Source organism: Hippoglossus hippoglossus, chromosome 1 (assembly GCF_009819705.1).
Source record: "Hippoglossus hippoglossus isolate fHipHip1 chromosome 1, fHipHip1.pri, whole genome shotgun sequence".
NCBI classification, from domain to species: Eukaryota; Metazoa; Chordata; class Actinopteri; order Pleuronectiformes; family Pleuronectidae; genus Hippoglossus; species Hippoglossus hippoglossus.
Genome location: NC_047151.1, coordinates 23,185,920 through 23,205,588, shown reverse-complemented (window position 1 = coordinate 23,205,588; position 19,669 = coordinate 23,185,920). Strand labels below are relative to the sequence as shown.

Below are 19,669 nucleotides of genomic sequence, written 5' to 3'. Positions count from 1 at the left end.
GTGTCAATCAGTTCAAATAACTAATTAAAACAAAACTTTTCAAACAGAGTTATAAGAACTTCCTGAAATGAGAGAGACCATTTTTGAGGAAAATGTATTGAACATGTTCTTTGACTTTTAGTTTGGTCCATGTCCCATCAACTAACCTTAGGGGGAAAAAAACATTTCTCCTAAGGTTAATGAAAAACATCAGAAAAGCAAAAACTCACTATGAAGGGTTGCCTTGGTTTGAGTGTATCTGGAAACCAATATTTCAGGTTACCATATATAAAACATAGAAAATTACCCAGTAGAAAATGGTCAATGTCTAAAAGCTAAGTATTTTCCTTGTGGTTATTTCTCACTGTAGCAAACTGAGAAATACTCAACATCTGTCATCCATACTTCTCAATGACTACTTCACATAAGTGGGGATAGATCTCCACATGCATTTCATTTATGGAGGCAGGGGCTCGGTAACTGCAGCTGTGCCTGTATGTATAAAAAGGTTTGTTAAACCAATGCAGTCATGAAAACAAATGTGTAAGGAAATGAAGAAGAAATATAAAGACGTAAAATGGATTGCGTATTTAAAAAGAAATCCAGAGCCACTAAAGCGCAGTGACCACAGCACATTATCAGCAGCTCAGTGAACGTGAAGCTTAAACTTAATGACCGAAAAGCCACTGTTCCCAACACGCTCCTTGTTTGGTGCTGTAAAAAAGTCATTTTTGGTCCTGAGTTATTACTGCTGCTCCTATCTCCTGCCCTGGAAGATATTTAATATTTTAACAGGGATATCACCAGCATAATTTCTTTTGTCATACGTTTTTTTTTTCTGCTGTCATGGTGATTTCTATTGAGGCGGTTAATTAAATTTTCTCTTTCCCACCACAACCATTCTTTAATATATATATATATATATATATATATGCTAATTGGCAGCCACTTTTCAGACCTACGTATTTTTTCCCCTGTGCAAAACTGACCCTGATAAATTGCATGAACCTGAATAAATCCGGCAAATGAGCTGAGTGCACACTCAGCCAAACTTCCTGTCTTCCCATCTTCCTGCCCTATCTTTTCTGTGTTTGTATGATCCCCTTAAATGCATGACTGCAATAAGGAAAGACCTGCACTCAACTGATTACTCTCGGGAACATACTCTTCATGTGAGAAAGTACATGACTCAACTAGAAACTAGGGTTTACGCCTATTATAAAACTGTCTCTATCTCCAAATGGATTTGGAGTGTTGTCCATAACAACCAAGTGTAGAGTGTGGATACCCAGCCTGTGTCTGTGGGGACCTGACGGGCCGGGTTTGGGTCGGTATCAGTCACGTTTGCTGGGCTTCCTACTTCAGTTTTTACTCCGCAGGTGTCTGTAGTACTTGAAAACGTCGGGCTCGGGTCTGGTTCCAACCCAAAAAGCAGAACACTTGTCGGGTTCGGGTCAGCTGAGTTTTCTCTCAAGCTCAATCGTGTTCAGACAGAAAATTGCGACCCGAGCTTTACTGTATTGATCCTTGCGGAGCAAACCTGTGCTAATCCGGAATTCTGCTAAATGTTGCTGTGGTAATAGAGGCTGACCCTAACCTAGCAAACCGTTGGATGAAGAGGTGCAGGCAACAGGTTTTTAAAGATGTCATTTGGTGAAGTAGTAATTGGGGAGGGAGCCACACCAGCTACTGTAGGTGCCGTTGGAACACATGGTCGACCAATCGCAAGTCAGTCTCAGCTTTTAATTGTGACGTTTCACCCCCCCAATTGAAAATACATCAGGGTGATAAATGTAAATGACAGAAACTATCTTTGAGAAAAAACTTATTTGACTTGTATTTTTGAATTTAAAGTCTGAGTCATGTCCCATCCACTAACATGAAGGAGGCAGGGTTAGCAGCCAGCCACCAGGCATCGATCAATATACTTTGGCTTCACTTTTGGTGAGCCGAAATGTTTTACAGTCTAAGATGCTAAAGCTTTAACTTTTTGAATAAAACACCCAATGATAAATAAACCATTGCTCTTCTTGTCTGCAAAAAGAGAAACGAACGATGAAGAAGAAGAGGAAGAAGGTTGTGACTCCTATTCAAGGTCACTTCATTCTTTTCTCTTGTCACTGATCTACGACATAACAATACAAAACCATTTGCACTGAAAACCAACCTGAGGATTTTGGAGATACAAATTTATGCAATTTAGTTTTTCATATCAACTCAAAATTTCACATTAAATGTGTGTGTTCATACTAAAAGAAAGAGAAATGCTCTATACAGGACACATAATGCAGCACATCATATAACATCAATCAGTAGTTCACATAAATAACGGTGGTGATAAGAACACTTCAGGTGAATTCTGTTCCTGTCCAGTAAAACATTTCCCTCATCTCATTTTCCCTGAGTTACAGCTTCAGAGCAGTCGGACGTGAAGGCTGCAGAGGAAAGACAAGTTGTTGTCGGTGCCCTGTGACCGACAGTAAGTGTGCCAGGACATGTTTGCCACCGGCAGCTAAGTAGCAATGCAAAATCCTGACAACAGTGTTAGTGCGGATCTAATGGAAAGTCTGTGTCACGGTGAGGCCGAAGCCCATGAGATGAAATTAGGTGTTGGGAATGATGGGATTGCATGAGCTGAAAACGGAAGCTGATGTGTTTTACATCTACGTATATCCTGGTGCTTCTCGGGTGGTCACTGAGTTCTTCCAACTCATAATCTAGAGCTTTTTACTAAAAGCTGTTTCACTAAGGGGAAGTTTGGACATCTGTCCATCCATCCATCCATCCGTCCATCCGTCTATATATCTGTCTGTCTGTCTCTCTGTCTGTCTCTCTGTCTGTCTGTCTGTCTGATAAAATATATCTGATAGAATATGTGAAGTATGAATATTTACGGATGTCCATCTCTGTATTACTTTATATATTAATAGACTGTGTTAAGTTCACTTTAAGTTTATACCATGAAGAGGACTCACATCAGATCAGCACTGTTCTTTGTTGTGTCTGTCAGGTGGCACCAAGTTAGTTGAACTAAACTTGTTGATCTCAGGGCACATGGAGTCTCTTTGGATGTTAAAGGTGCTTCTGGGCTCCACCTTATTCCCACACAGACCTCCAGGGGGCTCTTTGGTGCTGTTGGATGCCATTAGGCACTGGACTGTACAACATTCACTAGACAAACGCTCTCTGGCTCATCAAAGTAAGGAGGGATGTTTCAGGCTCATGGGAACATGAGTCCTGCAAGTGCATCCCCCAGAAACCCCTAATGGCCCCTCGGGGACAGTAAAGAAGACCTTAACCTTAACTTAACATTTATTCTTTTTTTCATTTTTCATTCTTCTATGAGTGAGTTTGTAGTTGTTATTTTTACGAGTTTTTCTTTATTAGTTTTGAGATGTGCTTTATAAATAAATATGTGATTTATTATTATTAAATGCATCTATTTGATTTGACTTTAATTGTTACTGTATGTTGTGAATGAAGGATAACACACTCTCACTGAAAGCTCCTCTTAACACCAAGTGTGAACAGGCCGCTGTGAAATGCAATAAATCCTGAAAAACCAACAACTTCTTCCTCAAACACAACCAGCTCCTCCCAGTCAGGATATTTCTGTGTCTCCTCCCTTCACAGGTGTGTCAGTGTAAGGACCAGTGAACAACAAGCAGTGAACTGTGGGAGATGAGTCACTGCAGGAAGTGAACGAGAGGGGGAGGAGCAGAGATCTATTTCTGTTCAGAGGAAGTGAAACTATTCTACAGTCACTGGCACCAGCTGAAATGGCGCAGCAAGAAAATCAACTGGACAGAGAAAGATTCTGCTGTTCGATCTGTCTGGATCCACTGAGGGATCCGGTGACTACTGGCTGTGGACACAGCTACTGTCTGAGCTGTATTAACACCCACTGGGACAAACAGGAGGAGAGAGGAAGCTACAGCTGCCCTCAGTGTAGACAGACCTTCACACCGAGGCCTGTCCTGGTGAAAAACACCATGTTAGCTGATTTAGTGGAGGAGCTGAAGAAGACTGGACTCCAAGCTGCTCCTGCTGATCACTGCTATGCTGGACCTGAAGATGTGGCCTGTGATTTCTGCACTGGGAGAAAACTGAAAGCTCTCAAGTCCTGTTTGGTTTGTTTGGTCTCTTATTGTGAAAAACACCTCCAGCCTCATTTTCAGTTAGCTCCATTTAAGAAGCACCAGCTGGTGGAGCCCTCGGAGAAGCTCCAGGAGAACATCTGCTCTCGTCACGATGAGGTGATGAAGATGTTCTGCCGAACTGATCAGCAGTGTATCTGTTATCTCTGCTCTGTGGATGAACATAAAGACCACGACACAGTTACAGCTGCAGCAGAAAGGACTGAGAGGCAGAGAGAGCTCGGGCTGAGGAGACAAACAATCCAGCAGAGAGTCCAGGACACAGAGAAAGATGTGAAGCTGCTTCAACAGGAGGAGGAGGCCGTCAATGGCTCTGCTGATAAAGCAGTGGAGGACAGTGAGAAGATCTTTACTGAGCTGATCCGTCTGCTGGAGAAAAGAAGCTCTGATGTGAAGCAGCAGATCAGATCCCAGCAGCAAACTGAAGTGAGTCGAGTCAGAGAGCTTCAGGAGAGACTGGAGCAGGAGATCACTGAGCTGAAGAGGAAAGACCATGAACTGAAGCAGCTCTCAGACACAGAGGATCACAACCAGTTTCTACACAACTACCCCTCACTGTCACCACTCAGTGAATCTGCACACTCATCCAGCATCAGGATCCGTCCTCTGAGGTACTTTGAGAACGTGACAGCAGCTGTGTCACAGGTCAGAGGTCGACTACAGGACATTCTGAGTGAGACAGAGACAAAGATTTTACAGATTGTGTCTCAAGTGGATGTTTTACTGCCACAACCAGAGCCCAAGACCAGAGCTGACTTCTTAAGATATTCACAGGAAATCACACTGGATCCAAACACAGTAAACAATCATCTGTTATTATCTGAGGGAAACAGAAAAGTAACACGTATGAGTAAAGAACAGTCTTATTGTAATCACCCAGACAGATTCACTAATTGGCCTCAGGTCCTGAGTAGAGAGAGTCTGACTGGACGTTGTTACTGGGAGGTGGAGGTGGGGTTGATAGGAGCAGTTAGTGTAGCAGTTTCATACAAGAATATCAGCAGAGCAGGAAACGCAAATGAATGTGTATTTGGATACAATGATAAATCTTGGATGGTTCATTGTGATCGAAACAGTTATCACTTTTATTACAACAGCATCTACACTCCAGTGTCAGGTCCTCTGTCCTCCAGAGTAGGAGTGTACCTGGATCACAGTGCAGGTGTTCTGTCCTTCTACAGCGTCTCTGACACCATGACTCTCCTCCACAGAGTCCAGACCACATTCACTCAGCCTCTCTATGCTGGAGTTAGGGCTTGTAATGCTGGAGACACAGCCGAGTTCTGTAAACTCAAATAGCGTCACATCTCTCACCAATACATGGCGTGGAGAAATGGATATCACTCAGCAAGAACTCAGACAATCAATGAACACAGCCAGAGAACAGCTTTACCGTGCATTTCCTGATCTCGGCTATCTATCATCTCAGACACTCACTGTTTCCAGTATGTTATTCTGGAAAAAAGATCTGAGCTGTTTGCTACTCAAGAGTTTGAATGTTACAAACTAAGAGCGTCATCACATTTCAGTCTGATATCACTGAATGGTAGTTGTCTGTGTGTGTATTATACCAGTCATCCACTAGCATTAGAGGATGATGACATTTAACCATGATTGTTTGAATAAAGCTTTAAAAAACGCATTTTACTGTGTGATATTTTTGATGTAAACACTAAGTGACCTAGCGAACAGCAAGCGCAGTGCTAATTCAACCAATCCCACTGAGAATCAACACCCGATTCTGCAGCTAATTATCTTAGACAACTAAACTAAGCAATCATTTAGTGATCGAACTCTTTTCACCTGAAATTACTCTGCGTACTTTGCCACATCACACTAGTTCCTGCATCGACATTATCATTTGACAGAAATCGTGCACTGACGCCATTTCTGAGATGCGTGACCGAATTTCAGCTTCATCACACGTTGTTTGTCGAGCAGTGAACAGCTGGTGGGGAGGAGCGATCAGTTGCTCCCGACCGGCTGTTGGACGATCTGATGAATTTCTGATGTGTCCGAGAATTTGGGCTGTCGATCGCCCAGTTGAAGCATAGTCACGAGTCAATTCCCCAAACTCGGTGCCTTTTTCTCTCACTGCGCCTGCACGACACCGTTAAACAAAGTGAAACCAGGACATGGTATGAACTGGACATTTACCACGGATATTCCACCTCTTTATTTACGATGACACGGTTTGAGCGTCCAAATTGTGAGCTTTGGATTTACATCACAGACGATTCATTTGTTCCAAAGTCGCACGTTGCATTCGTGCCCTGCTTAATGTTGCAGGCTGTGCAATCCAGTATCTGCTGGATGCAAGTAGTCAATTGATTTGCTGTTTTATTGGGATTGCGTGAACCCTCAGGCTGTCGGGTTTAAACATTAGCACAGCATCGAAAGGAGGATTTTTTGACTCCCAGGCGCAGATTAAAAACCAATGATCTGCTGATTGTTCGACGTAATAACTGTTAACCTAATTACCTGTGATCTATCGTTGCCTAATTCATGTGATTTTTTTAAAAACTCAATATTTGTCATTTCCATTCTTCTGTTCTGTGACTGTTTTCACATTTAAATATGAGCTACAATTGAATTTCCGGGTCATTTGCAGCAGTGGGTGACACCCATGAGACTCTCAGAGTGTTAATATGCTCATTAGCATGCTGTTCACTTAGAGCAACACTGCTCAGGTTAATCCTCTCTCTGTTAAAAGCAAAAATAACAACCTTGGATTCTGACCCTTTTTGTCCAAGCGCCACAATCTATTATTCAATGTTCCATTTTTTTTCTCCTACTCATTAGTGCCTGATAATGCGATGAAGTGCAGGGATGCACGATGGAGGAAATGTGATTCTAGACCTACTGGCTGATCATCTTATATTGGAGAGCAAATTAGTGTTTTTATGATTTATGTGCCCCAGTTGTTTGATGTTGCGTGTCCGATAAGCCTCCTGAGAAGTATTCAAAGTTTACTCAAATAAATGGCAATGACCCACAAAAAATATGAAGTGAAAATGATAACAAATTTGAGTTAAACTTCACTGCAAGTGAAGATGGTTTTATAAGTGAACTAAATGATAAAGAGCCTGTGATGTTTAACACTGAGTAAACGTCAGGTTTTCAATAATTACTGAAAATCATTATTGAGTTATCCATCCTTCCGTTTATCCATTTACCAAAGAGCTTGCCTTGGATTTTTGATTAAATTATATACATAGATTAATTTAATGTAGAAGTTAGAGCACATTATTCTGAGCTGCGTTGTCTCCCTGTAACATTTAGAATGGATTTCTTCTTATGTGCAAAGCCCTTAACAGATTAGGACGACGCCACTTTACGAACACCCTTGTTCATTATTTGCCTTCAAGATAATCTGTCGCCAGTTTATTGGAGGTTTTGCGGCTGAAAGAAAATCTTTCGTCAATTATGCCACAAAGCTACGCAACACACAACCTATAGATTGATAGTGATAGCTGGCTAATATTTTAAAAATAGAGCTAAAAACTCTATCTTTAATATCTATAACTTTACTGGCACAGGCTTTGCTTTGCACTTATGCACTGCTGCTTTTAGATTTCTATTTAATTTTGTAGAGGTGAGAAAACCCATCGAATTTTGGTGGAGGGGGTGGATCAGGGAAAAGAATGTGAGACGTGAGGTGTTTATCAACATTTTCACTTTTTAACCAAGGAATAATTCACAGATCCAGATGGAAGAAATCAGGCACGTTTAGGGGACTGATTTCTGTGAGTGCGTGAAATTTGGTGCAGCTTGATGGAATTAAAGGGGCCTTGGCGCAGGTCGGCGCAGGTCGGCGCACTTCTGCGTCTATTTTCAATAATGTTTTTTGGGGAAATTCCATTTCAAGGACGGCTGGAAACCACTTTGTAACTCCTGTCCTATAAAGAACATTAACTGTTATCATCACAATACATCAAACAAAAAAGTAAAGAGAAACTTTTCCATCAGATCATGGTTCTCTCAAAAACAGTTTATGTGTGATGGGAGTCATTTGTGCTGCTGGTGCATTAACTCGACCTGGCTTTGTTCTCAGGGACACAGATGATAACGTAGATCTCCCCAGATTGAGGTAGAAGCAGGTTTAAGAAAAACATGCGTCGTTTGATGACGTCCAACAGAATGAAAACACAGACAATGGTCAAGCTACTCTTGGATTAAAGAAGCAACCGGCTATATGTTTTCTTAGATGTTTCAGTGAATCCAACGACATCTTGCAATCCCTCCATTAATCGGCGAATCCCTGTGAAATTATAAAGATAATTGGAAAAACCTGCTGTCAATGCAGGAGGAGACATTAGAGGGGAATTTTCCTCAAAGGACAAATGAACACACAGGTTTACACAGAGCCCCAAAAACTGACTTATCAGAAAATTAAAAAAACATTATTGGACAACACTGTCAGATAATATATAAAAGAGAAGCAACCATGTTACAATAACCAGGTGTGGTGGTATCAATTCTGTCTCATTAGACGATGAGTAAAAACGAGGAATAATCTGAGAAGGAAAGTCAACAGTAACCAGGTTTATTCAAGGTTTTGTGATTACATTCTCCAACAGCTTATGGGGTTCTTTGACAGCAATGTGATTACAATACTGGAAGGAAAATTAGAACGCACCATGTATGGAAGTTAATTTCCTCATCCAACAACCCCAAAGAAAAACCAGCTGGGGGTGTGACTAAAATATAAAATATTATGCTGAGTGAATATCATATTCACTTTATATTTATGTGATCATGTTTCAGTTTTAGTTTATTTATTACTTATTAGGTTTTTCTCTTTTTCTTCTGTCTTGGTTTCTTTGATCAATATTTCTTTTTGCACATTTGATAGTTTTGTTTGTTGATTATGGTGAAATTATAGCTATTTATTTCATCACTCAATTTCCGCAGCAAATTTAAACCGTGATTTACCGTAAAATGAAGTTCCACCATCAATATTTCATAATAATGTTTTTTCTAATGAATGCAATTTAAATCTTTTTTTAATTCATTTAATGCTAATATAACATTAATCACACTTAGAGGATAGGTGGTACAGATGATGGATGGATGGATGAATAATCCACAAGATGAACACCTTAAGTGAAGTGCCGCAAGAAAATTACTATGAGACATAAAACCAACAATAAGCAGGTTACTTAAGCTATTTTATCTTTGTTATGTATTTAATTAAAAACCTTTAAACTACTTAGATTGAACTAGAATGACACTTAGAGGCGCACATACCTCCACCAAGTTTCATGAAAAACAAGCAAACAAATAAGCAGAAAAGAGCAAAAGCTCTTTGGCTGAGGTAATTATCAAAGCTGACAACTCTTATTTTTCAGTATCATCAATTTGAATATGAATATGAATTTCATAAAATACATTAATTAACCCAGAACTTCTCTCTAGATAATGGTGGTTAAGAACTAGTTTCAGAAATATTTCCACATCGCCACAAAAAGTCACAGAAGAAAATTGACTATTGCAGCAAATTCTCACAGCAAATTGTCCCTGACTGACTCCTCAAAAAGAAATGTATCCTGACAAAATGAAAATATCTCACCGATAGTTACATCACTGAGTTTTGTTGTTCTCCAATGGAAAAAGGAGCAGAGAATTCACAATGACTTCAGAGGCATGGTCACTCTGCTGCTTTTGTTTTGTCCAGATTAGATTTCTCTGTTTTGCCACCTTGGAAGAAATCCAACCATTGTCTGGTCCGAGAGAAGAAGCCATGTTCTGAAACATCCTGTGTTGGACTATAGAGGCCAAGCGGAGCAGGGGAACAGATGGGTCAGATCCTGTGAGGGTATTTAAGGATACTTTAAGGTTAAGGGTATTTAGAGGCCAAACAGCTCTTGACTGGTCAAGTCCATCATCTGACCTCAAGTCGGCGTCTGTCTCACCAGCTCAAGACTGAAGCCACAGACCAGAAAACAAAACAGCAGGAAAAGAAAGAAACGTCTATGCTGATATCACTGTGTCCTTTTCACGTAGGTAATAACAAGGACAATTCAAAAATATAAGGAACTGTGAAGCATTTTGGGGGAGACACTTATTTGGTCTCAAGTTAAATAAGAAGCTCAGCATCATTCCCATGCACATCAAGTATACGAACCTAGAACCATGAGAGATAAAGCATCAATCTGTCAGCAGGAAACGGCTAAATAATGACGTGGAGAACTGATGAGGTGAAAGGTCAAGTTCTATCATTTCACCGGCCTGCGACCAGAAGGTGAAACAGGTTTGGTCCAAGACCTAGATGTTGTTTTGGCCTCTCAGCGAGCGAAAGTACTAAATACTACAAGAAGCAAGTTAAATCCAAATCAAAGACACTTCAGTCCCGGTGGAGGGAAACTGAAGGCCACAAAGAAAACAGAGAGAAGTGAAATCAACAGAGCAAACGGAAATCAAAGTGGTTCAGTTCACATCTACAGTAATTTCTCTCAAGGGATTATGGGGAATTCTGATAACGAGCCGCTCGCTGGCGTACTAACCACGGTGTTCTTGAACGCACCAGTCCTCTTCCAGCGTGCGTCATGTGGTTGTGATTAAATGCCTGACTGGCCTTTTACCCCACTCGCTCTTTTATTTCTCATCAGCAGTCGTTTTGTCAGCTCTGTGATGATTATGATAACGAGTTTGTTCTTGAGATTTGGGGGAAAAACAGACATTTATTTGAGATGCAGCCGGGGTCACTGACCCGTCACCTCGACCAAAACCAAAGAGGCAAAGTTATCTGGTGCTAAACAAAACCGTACTTTACTTTTTTTAGCCTTTAAATCATGTTAAAAGGTATTTTCCCTCATCAAGAGCAGACGAGGTCGGATTCATGAATAAATACATTAGCATATGAGATGATAAAGAATACAGGCTTTAGTTGTACCATAAATATAAAAACGTCCATCGTGATGTCTCATTCTGAAGTCTGCAGATTACTAACAGTGTCTCAGGTTCCTCCTGGAAACTGAAAGTCCATTGAAACCAGATGGTATTATGGGATTGGACGGAGCAGTGACCGAGCCCGTTTGTGTTACCCTGTCACACGGTTGTTGTTACCATGGTCACAACGTGGCTGTTTACCCTGATTGCACCTCGTAAATGACCATCACAAGGGACAGTTTTACATAGGCTGTAGGTAGATTGTTAATATCTACTTTCTAAAGTGCATGTGGCTTAAACAAACCCCAGCACTGAGCAGGAATCAGCCCAATAAAGAAAGTACGTCTGTTGTATTTAGGCCTGTTTGTGGGCCTCTCTGTTTCTACTACAAAGTTCCAATGGACATTTGAGGAAGTTTAAGGCTGAGGACAAACCAATGTGTTTGAAGGATGATAATGAAACTGGAGAATGACGTCGTCTGGAGGGTAATTATTAAACACACATCCTAATATTTGCAGCTTATATGAGAGCAGAAAGACAGTCTTTAATCATATTCCAACACTTGCTGCTGTTGTGAATAAATCTGTCAGTTCCCGCCTGTAAGGTTCGTCCTGAACGTGTCTCCGCTGAGTAAACAGTCGATTTGTGAATGAAGTTTCTCGAAAGTTTAACTGAATAAACTGTAAAAGTAGGTTAAAGAATAAAGAGGAAAGTCAATGTTAGCTCGTTGAATAGAAGTGAAACCGAGGACGGCATTTACATTCATTGCCTTGTCTGAGATTATATTAGATGTATCCATCAGATGAGAGGATTTATAAAATGGAAATCAATCTCGGCTGCGAGCAGAACCAATAGTGCCGCACGGTAGGTCATCTGTTGAGGTACACACACACAAAGAAAGACACACACACACACACACACACACAAACCTTTAATATCCATTTCATCACCATTTCACCCCTTAGCTGCTCCCCGGCTGCCTTAACTAATAAAGGGCAGTTCCCATGAGGTGTCCTGGTCAAGGATATCACTGCCTGTAATCTCTCAGTACAGATATGACAAGATTGTAAACTGTCATCGGCCAATAATGATGCCGCAATGCTCTTGAAATACTGAATCATGTGTGGCCGCTGCGGCACGGCTCCTCTCTTCCTTTAAATAACGGCTCGCTGTGGCCTGACACCGGCCCATGCGAGGCAATATGATTCGCTAATAGGGCGAGCTGGATATTGATGGAGGTCACACGGTGGAGACGGTAAAGTGGAACCGTACGGTCAGAACTCACGGGGAAAAACAGCCGGTAAAAGCAGCGGGCGGCTCAACCTGGTCAGTCCTTGGTGGGCAGCGGGTTTCATCATCACACAGGGACACCGTGTCAGGACATGGTCACTTTTATGGGTCAGGCCGGCAGATGATGACAGAATGTGTTTCACAACCATTTCATTTACAGGCGGTAAATGGGTTTTTCTGTAATAGAAAAAAAAAAAGGTCCAAGGTTCAGCCTGACAGCAGCTGAAGCCTACAGCAGAGAAAAGGAAACGTTAGATGCACAACTTGCTGTTTATAAATGACGTCTTTTTGATAGTTCAGATAGTCGAGACAGATCTACAAAAACGTCAGTGATGAACTCACGTATTGAGATGCTGCAAATACCATTAACAGTCGATCCATAGGAGCAGAAGGTCTCAGGTTAAATGCATCAAAGGAGACTGTGACGGGTTCCATAACGTATTTTTTTCATATATGAGGCGACAGGTAACTGGTGGATGCTCAAGATACTTCAAAATATGAGTCAAATTCATACAGCATCTCTCTGTCATTCACACTTTCTCAAATTTACTATTTGAACCACCGACCCTCCAGGCTAGCGCAGTGTCATCAAACTCCTTCTAAGCTGCATTTAAAGAACTCCAAAGCCTCCTCACAAACACACCACGTATTCTGTGTTTAACACTTAAGTTCTTTTCAATGTAACACCTGTCCGTTTGCACATCTTCCCCTCGTCTTTGCATCGCGCGCGCTGAACAAAATAACCTAACGACACCTGACGGTTCAAGGTCACCGCCGCTGCCAGTCTTGGCGCTGCCGTGGAAATGGAACCTTTAATCTCATTACAGGTGAGCTACAGCAATGATGCATAACAAACATGCATACATCAACCTTGTAAACACATGCTCGGATACATGCTCAGACATGTAGAGACACACACACATGAACACAGTCAGGTCCTCGTGATGTCAGTTAATAATAACTTATTATCGTTACAGCGATCCGTGCTTAGTCATCTCGCTCTTGATCCAAGTGGAAGATTGCACATAATAGCAACAGCGAGATAATGAAAGCGCTAATAATACATGTGTAAATTATACGGCAAGGAGCTCGTCGCAAATCCTAAACGGCGAGTGAAGTGTTTGTGTTATTGTTCCCATTCAACGCCTGATTATTATGTGCATACTTGTAGATTTGTTGTGAAGATGTTCACTCTCACTCAGAGAATTATCTCTTTTCATGCCAGTTTGAAAAGAAGAGGTTTGGGTGTTGGAACGGTTTCCCCTTCATCTGTCAGCAGCCATTAGGCACGACCAGAACACCGACTAGCTAAACAGGGTTGGCACTCGCTACGCCCTTCTCGCTCTATGCAAATCGGCCCCTTTGATGTTGAGCCGACAGCACAGGGAAGGACAGAGCGAGGAAGAAAAGACGGGAGCGAGGGAGGGGAAGAGGAGGGCGACGTGAGACGGGCTTGTTTTCAATCAGCAGCTGGCTCTAATGAGGACCTGTGTCAGCAAAACAACGCGGCCATGCTGCCGACTGACCCAAGCAGAATTTCGAAGGGGGCTGCTTTAGGAAGAACAGGAAGCTTTTTATTCTGCAAAACCTCAAACCGAGTGCTGATCTGACTTAAATCTCTCCTTGCCATTTGTTTTTTGTAAGATGTGCTCTTACAACTGAGCATTCTCACAACTACGGATGCCATAGATTACATTCTCGAATTTTATCCCTGCCGCGGTTCCTCGGCTCCTCTGGGAGTTATGCATGCTATTAAAAAAAAGCACTAAATGGAGTCTGGGAGGTTACTTGTGTATGTTATTAAATACGGTTTCCATTAGGAAGCCATAATTGTAATGGCACGGGGGCAAGTGACTACATACTGTACAGGTATCAGGTAATAGTTGCAGGCAGTTTTTTAATTAAAAGTCGGACTGACTTCACTGGAAGCTGCTACCACACGGATGCAACCGATATTACTGTTATTGCAATTTAATTGAAGAATTACTGAAGGCAGAACTCCATTTTCTCCTGGTTAAGCAATGTGCAGCTGCAGGGAAGCGGTAGGTTTGCCTTCCTTACATATCTGTCATTAAAGAGAGGAAAATGAAAAAAGGTGACGGCCCCGGAGATGCGGCAGCAGAAAAACCGGTGGGGAATATTCATGACATGATCTATACACCAGATGTAATTTTTCACGACTATGACAAGAGATGAATTGTTCTACACTCATGTGGCGCTGATGTCGACCAAATATGTCATGTTACAGAAACGCTGTTTTCACGACATCATGCTGAGATCAAAAAACACATCTGTTTCATCGTGATCTGAGCAGAATTCACATCAAATCAATCTGTTCTGCTGTCAGCGAGCGTCGGTTGAACGCCTCCGTGTGGGCGCAGCGTCTCCCGCTCATTGGCTTTTATGGAGAAACCCAGATTTACAGAATGCGAGACTAAATGAGAAAGCATAATAAAAGTTTGCATGTCAGCCAATGGGAGACATGTGATCCATGTAAAAGTACGACTCATCATTATCTTTATATGCAAACTCCTCAGAGGTAATGGAGTAGTGTCTCTAATTGCCATTGTGATAAAAAAAAATTAAAAACTAATTAGCAAGATGCTGTCTGAACTCAGAAAATACTTATTAAACAATCAGGTACTGAGTCATCATTGCATATGATGCATAATGAACTGAGTCAGCACTGTCACTGTAACCTGGGCTCCACGTAGAGTGAAGTTTAAAGGGAATGAAAGTTTGGAAACAGGTGCAAAGAACAATACGCCCCTAGAAAACTGAGAAAAACACTTTCTCCAATTTGACTTGATAATGTAACTGAGCTACAACTAAATGGAATATAAATATATATAATTAGTCTCGTTTATTTCAAACCTACCTCGTGATTTTGTTACATTAAAACTTACGTAAATAAAATATCAAGTATCAAGTTACATCATAGATCATTTAGAAGTTAGTATAAAACTAAACTGTTTAAAATACACTGCTCCGAAAAATAAAGGGAACTCTTAAATCACTCGTGACATCTTGATGAACGAATTAATCAAGTTGGAAATCTTTACTGATTCACTGACAATTTGTTTATAACAGATTCACCAAATTGGGAGGATTGTGGCACTTGGGGTTCAAACTCTCCCAGCTTGGCTGTTTCCACTGGCAGCTCAGCCATTTGTATTTTCCATTGGCTGGAGCTGACACAAAGTCGATCCAGAGCAGCTGCAGATCGTCTGGAGCGAATCTCTGTGCAACGAACTCACATCAATTTGCATCGACTAAGAGGATACGTGTGATGATTGCCTCGATTAGAGGGAGTTAGATAATGGCAGGGAGAGAAGCTGACCTCCTGAATATTAACCCAAACCTTTATGTGAACAAATTACCAGTAGATTTAAATTCCAGCCCTCGCATATGGCCATGAGCTCTGATCCTGAATTAAATTTGAAGTTTGGATTTCTGAAAGGAGCTACAGCTCTGTACTGAAAGAAGTTTTGGCAGTTTCAGTATCTGATTAGGATAGGGTATTCCAAGCACGTCCAACCGGGAGGAGAATCCAGGACAGAGTCAGAGCACAATGGAGGGATCGTACATCCCATCTGATCGGGGGACGTCTCAGGGAGGGTCCCCCAGGAGGAGCTCGAGAACAAAGCAATAGGAAAAGGGCATCTGGCTACTGTGTAGGATGGATGCATGGACTGGACAACATTTACATCAATATTTGGCCCAATATGTGATTTAATTTTGTTAGAAGTTAAACATTTCACTTTAACAGAGGTTGGGAAATTAAAAGAGACACTCACTTTATTGACTGAAGTTTAAATAAACAAATATGCACAATAACTTTTCAAGCTTGCCACCTTAACATAAGCAAAGATGAAGCGTAACACACAAAATAATCATGCTAAAGCAGAACCAAATGCAGAATATCCAATTTCAAGTTATCCTCTCTACAGATTTGAGATTTTCCCTCCCACTAGTTTGAAACAACAGCTCCGGGCTCACAAACACACCTGAGGTGCTGCTCAAACAGAACAGAGGCCAAACACAAGCTATCAGCCATCGGCTTCTGATGAAGGCTTCGCCTGCTGTGCCAGGTTTGAGCCCAGAGCCCAGTGATACGAGCAGCCAACTTTTTAACTCCAGTGCAGCTGAAATAATGTGGTGGCACCTCAAGGGCCCTGACAACAATTCTGTGGCCTTTGTGCTCAGATGTGTGTGTGATGGAAATCTGGTTTACTTGAAATGGACGAAGTGTCAGGAGACCAGATGTCTTGCACAGAAGGATTTGATGCAGTTTGATGCAGTTTGATGCATGGAGGAGAAAAGAGATGAGCAGTACAAGTTAACACTGGTTCTGTGGGGTTTTCCCCTTGAGATAAGTGAAGCAACGCCGCCACAATCCCGTTTCGCTTTCGCATGACATCGGCCCAGAGTGAGAAGTTCTGAGTCACTGTACGTTGTAGTGTGAGCTGGTGCATTATCGAGGTGGGCTGACGATGAATCCGTGGGCTTGAGCAGCCCACGGATTCATTTTTCAAGTAGAGAAAAGGACACTCAAGCAGCCCAGAGAGAGACGGGAGCCGATGGCCTGTCAATGTTGCAGGGTGGATTTCCTTACAAAACGCAACCAAGCCTTACCCTTGTTCTTCATTGGACAACAACACCTATCCATACATTGGTGTCAAATACCGAACAATAAATCACGTTCACCTAAGTCACATTTAAAATTCGTGGGAGGTTCGTGTAAACCTCAGGACCCTGAAGGGCACCAGCATTATGCCTGTTCGCTCCCTCGACCGGGGGCTCAGTTATCCTATTCTTACGACCTTGGTTGCTATGGCAACAGCACTTGGGTACCAGGCCAGCTTGACTACATCAATGTCTTTACAACTGTCCATCCAACATACAGATGGTGAACTAACACCTTTAGGGTCTGTGTGACCTGTGGAAACGCTGCATACCGCAAACTAAACTACCTGCAGAGGGGAACATTCCCTCACAGAACGCAGATTGGTGCTGATCGTCAAATAATTACAAATGTAAAAAATCAGTTTTGCATTTGAAGGGAGGTTGAGTGGAAACTGAAAGAGCAGTACTTAGTCATTAAACTAATTTACTAACCACACAAAGGACATGACTGCTGTGCCTCCATGTGGAGTAAAATTATGCAAACGTTTAATGAGCACTCCTCGACAGTAGTTTCATAAGTCTGCTGAAGCAAAGTGCTTCCTCAGCCGTGAGGTGGTGGATTCAAAAACTGTCTTTGAAGCTCGCAGCCGTCTGCTCACCGAAGACCCTTCGGTGGTGTTTCTGCAAAACCTGTTAGGTTCCACACCTCTTTCATCAAACCTCCCATGTCTTCTATCCATTCTGTGCGAAACAAGACACACAAGATCTCATAATACAACTTGGCAAAGTCATATGAAACTTTTGCTGATGCTCACAGCAGCAGAAAGCCCCCGTGTACTTTCACAAATCGTTCGGCTTTGGATCCACGTGAATCACAATCGTTAATACTCAAAATTAAGAGCATGCCCTCATCTCCCTCACCTCCCGGGGGCTTTGCCGTCAATGTGTGTTTGACAGGTTCATTAATTCGCAAGTTAAAATAGTAACTTGATGGTCTCTGTGTCATGATGAGAACTGCTTCATAAAAGGTATGAATTTCTCTGTTTGAATTAAGAGTAATAAGTGTAGAGCGGTGTTCACAGTCACAGTCACACAATGGCACCTGAACTTATACCAGAGACAGGGCAGGTGGGCGTATCAGAGGGTTTTCTGCAGTCACAGGGGTCGGGACTTGGAACAAAAAGTCAGCATGGAAGTGTCCCGTTCAGCCAAAGACTGATTGGGGTTAAATCATAGTTCACAAAAATAATATAAAGAATGTAGCGACTGTAATTAACACAAAAATTAACTAGTTGCGTCTACTTTTGTAAGATATACAGTAATTTCCAGTGTATTTTGTCCCAATTATGCTTTTCAATCATCAGGAGGAACGTGCACATCCATTCCTTTGCAGTTGCTATGAAACAATTGACTTCACAGAAAGACAAAGAAGTAAAATACCTGAACGTAAATATATTTCATTTTTTGGATTCTGTACAGACAAGTACAAATTAAAGTTTTGCAGTCACAAGAAACTTTGTGATTTTATTCAGGTTCAGTATTTGAATGATTTGTTTATCTACTTATTTATTCTCTCAGGCTGTTGTGCACCCAGGCAGTGATGTGTTACCTTTAGCATTTGCCTGTGACGGTGTGCACCAGCAGCCGGCTCCCGTAGATGAAGATAAAAGACAAAAATATAATGAGCTCATAAACTGTGAAATGTTGAAATGTTGCTTGGGCAATTATGTGCAGTAAACTCACTTGAGGAATGAAATAGTTTAATGCTGACAGAGAGGTCATTCTCCGACATCAGAACTGCAGGGACACTGAACGGCAGAGACATACCATTATTCCTCTGGTGCTTGACGAGTAAAATTGAATTTATGTTGGTATGTGCAATGTAGGCATTTGAGTCAGACTCCAAATTATGAGTTGGCTTTGATGGGTGCAAATATTACTGTTCATTTCACACACATTTTACTGGTTAAACCGTGGCTGTAGACAGGCTTACAGTGTGTTGATATCTTTAAATTATAAAAACCTGTATTCTACCCTGCATTCACTGTCAGTCAGTGTTCAACTGAAAAATGTAAATGCTCTGTATTTATATGGCAGCTTTTCTTTATGACAACTCAAAGCCATTTACCCATTCATACAGCGCATCTATGTCTTTCTCTATCACACATCACTTATACACTGCCAGAAAAGCCATCAGGGACCATTTGGAGTTCAGTATATTGCCCAAGGACACTTTGGCATTCGGAATTGGGGAGACAGGGATCAAACCACCAACCTTCTGGTCCGGTTTCCTCCTGAGCCACAGCCGCCCCAAAGAGAGGCAGCCTATGCCAATTGTCTCAGAATGGTAAAATACAGTAAAACCCTGGAATGGCACTCAGCAGAGCTCACACCTCCTCTTAGGCCCAATAATCCCCTGAAATTCAACTGCACCAAATCTCACACACTCATAGACTCATAGTCCTCTGCATGATTTATTCATCAAGATCCATTAATTATTTCCCTGGGAAATCCGTGAAAATATCATAAAAATTGCCCTATCCCATAATATTAAAGAATAAAAGACCGGATCCAGTTCAAATTGAATGGGGGTTTTGTCTTGACAAATGTCCCATCTGACCACAAAGTTTCATGGGAATCCTTTCAGTAGTTTTTGCGTTACTCTGCTGACGAACAAACCAACGGACAGAGGTGAAAACGACCTCCGTGGCAGAGTCAATCAACTT

General features: G+C 41.7%; 1 protein-coding gene across 1 annotated transcript; it reads left to right on the top strand.

Annotated features, from left to right (window-relative positions):
* Positions 1 to 3,758: 3,758 nt before the first annotated feature.
* On the top strand, positions 3,759 to 5,767 carry LOC117763034 (tripartite motif-containing protein 16-like). The gene is made up of 2 exons (XM_034587912.1): positions 3,759 to 4,679; positions 4,857 to 5,767. Exons 1-2 carry the CDS (start codon positions 3,759 to 3,761, stop codon positions 5,433 to 5,435), a joined length of 1,500 nt encoding a protein of 499 aa, XP_034443803.1. The 3' UTR covers positions 5,436 to 5,767.
* The last annotated feature ends 13,902 nt before the right edge of the window (positions 5,768 to 19,669 follow it).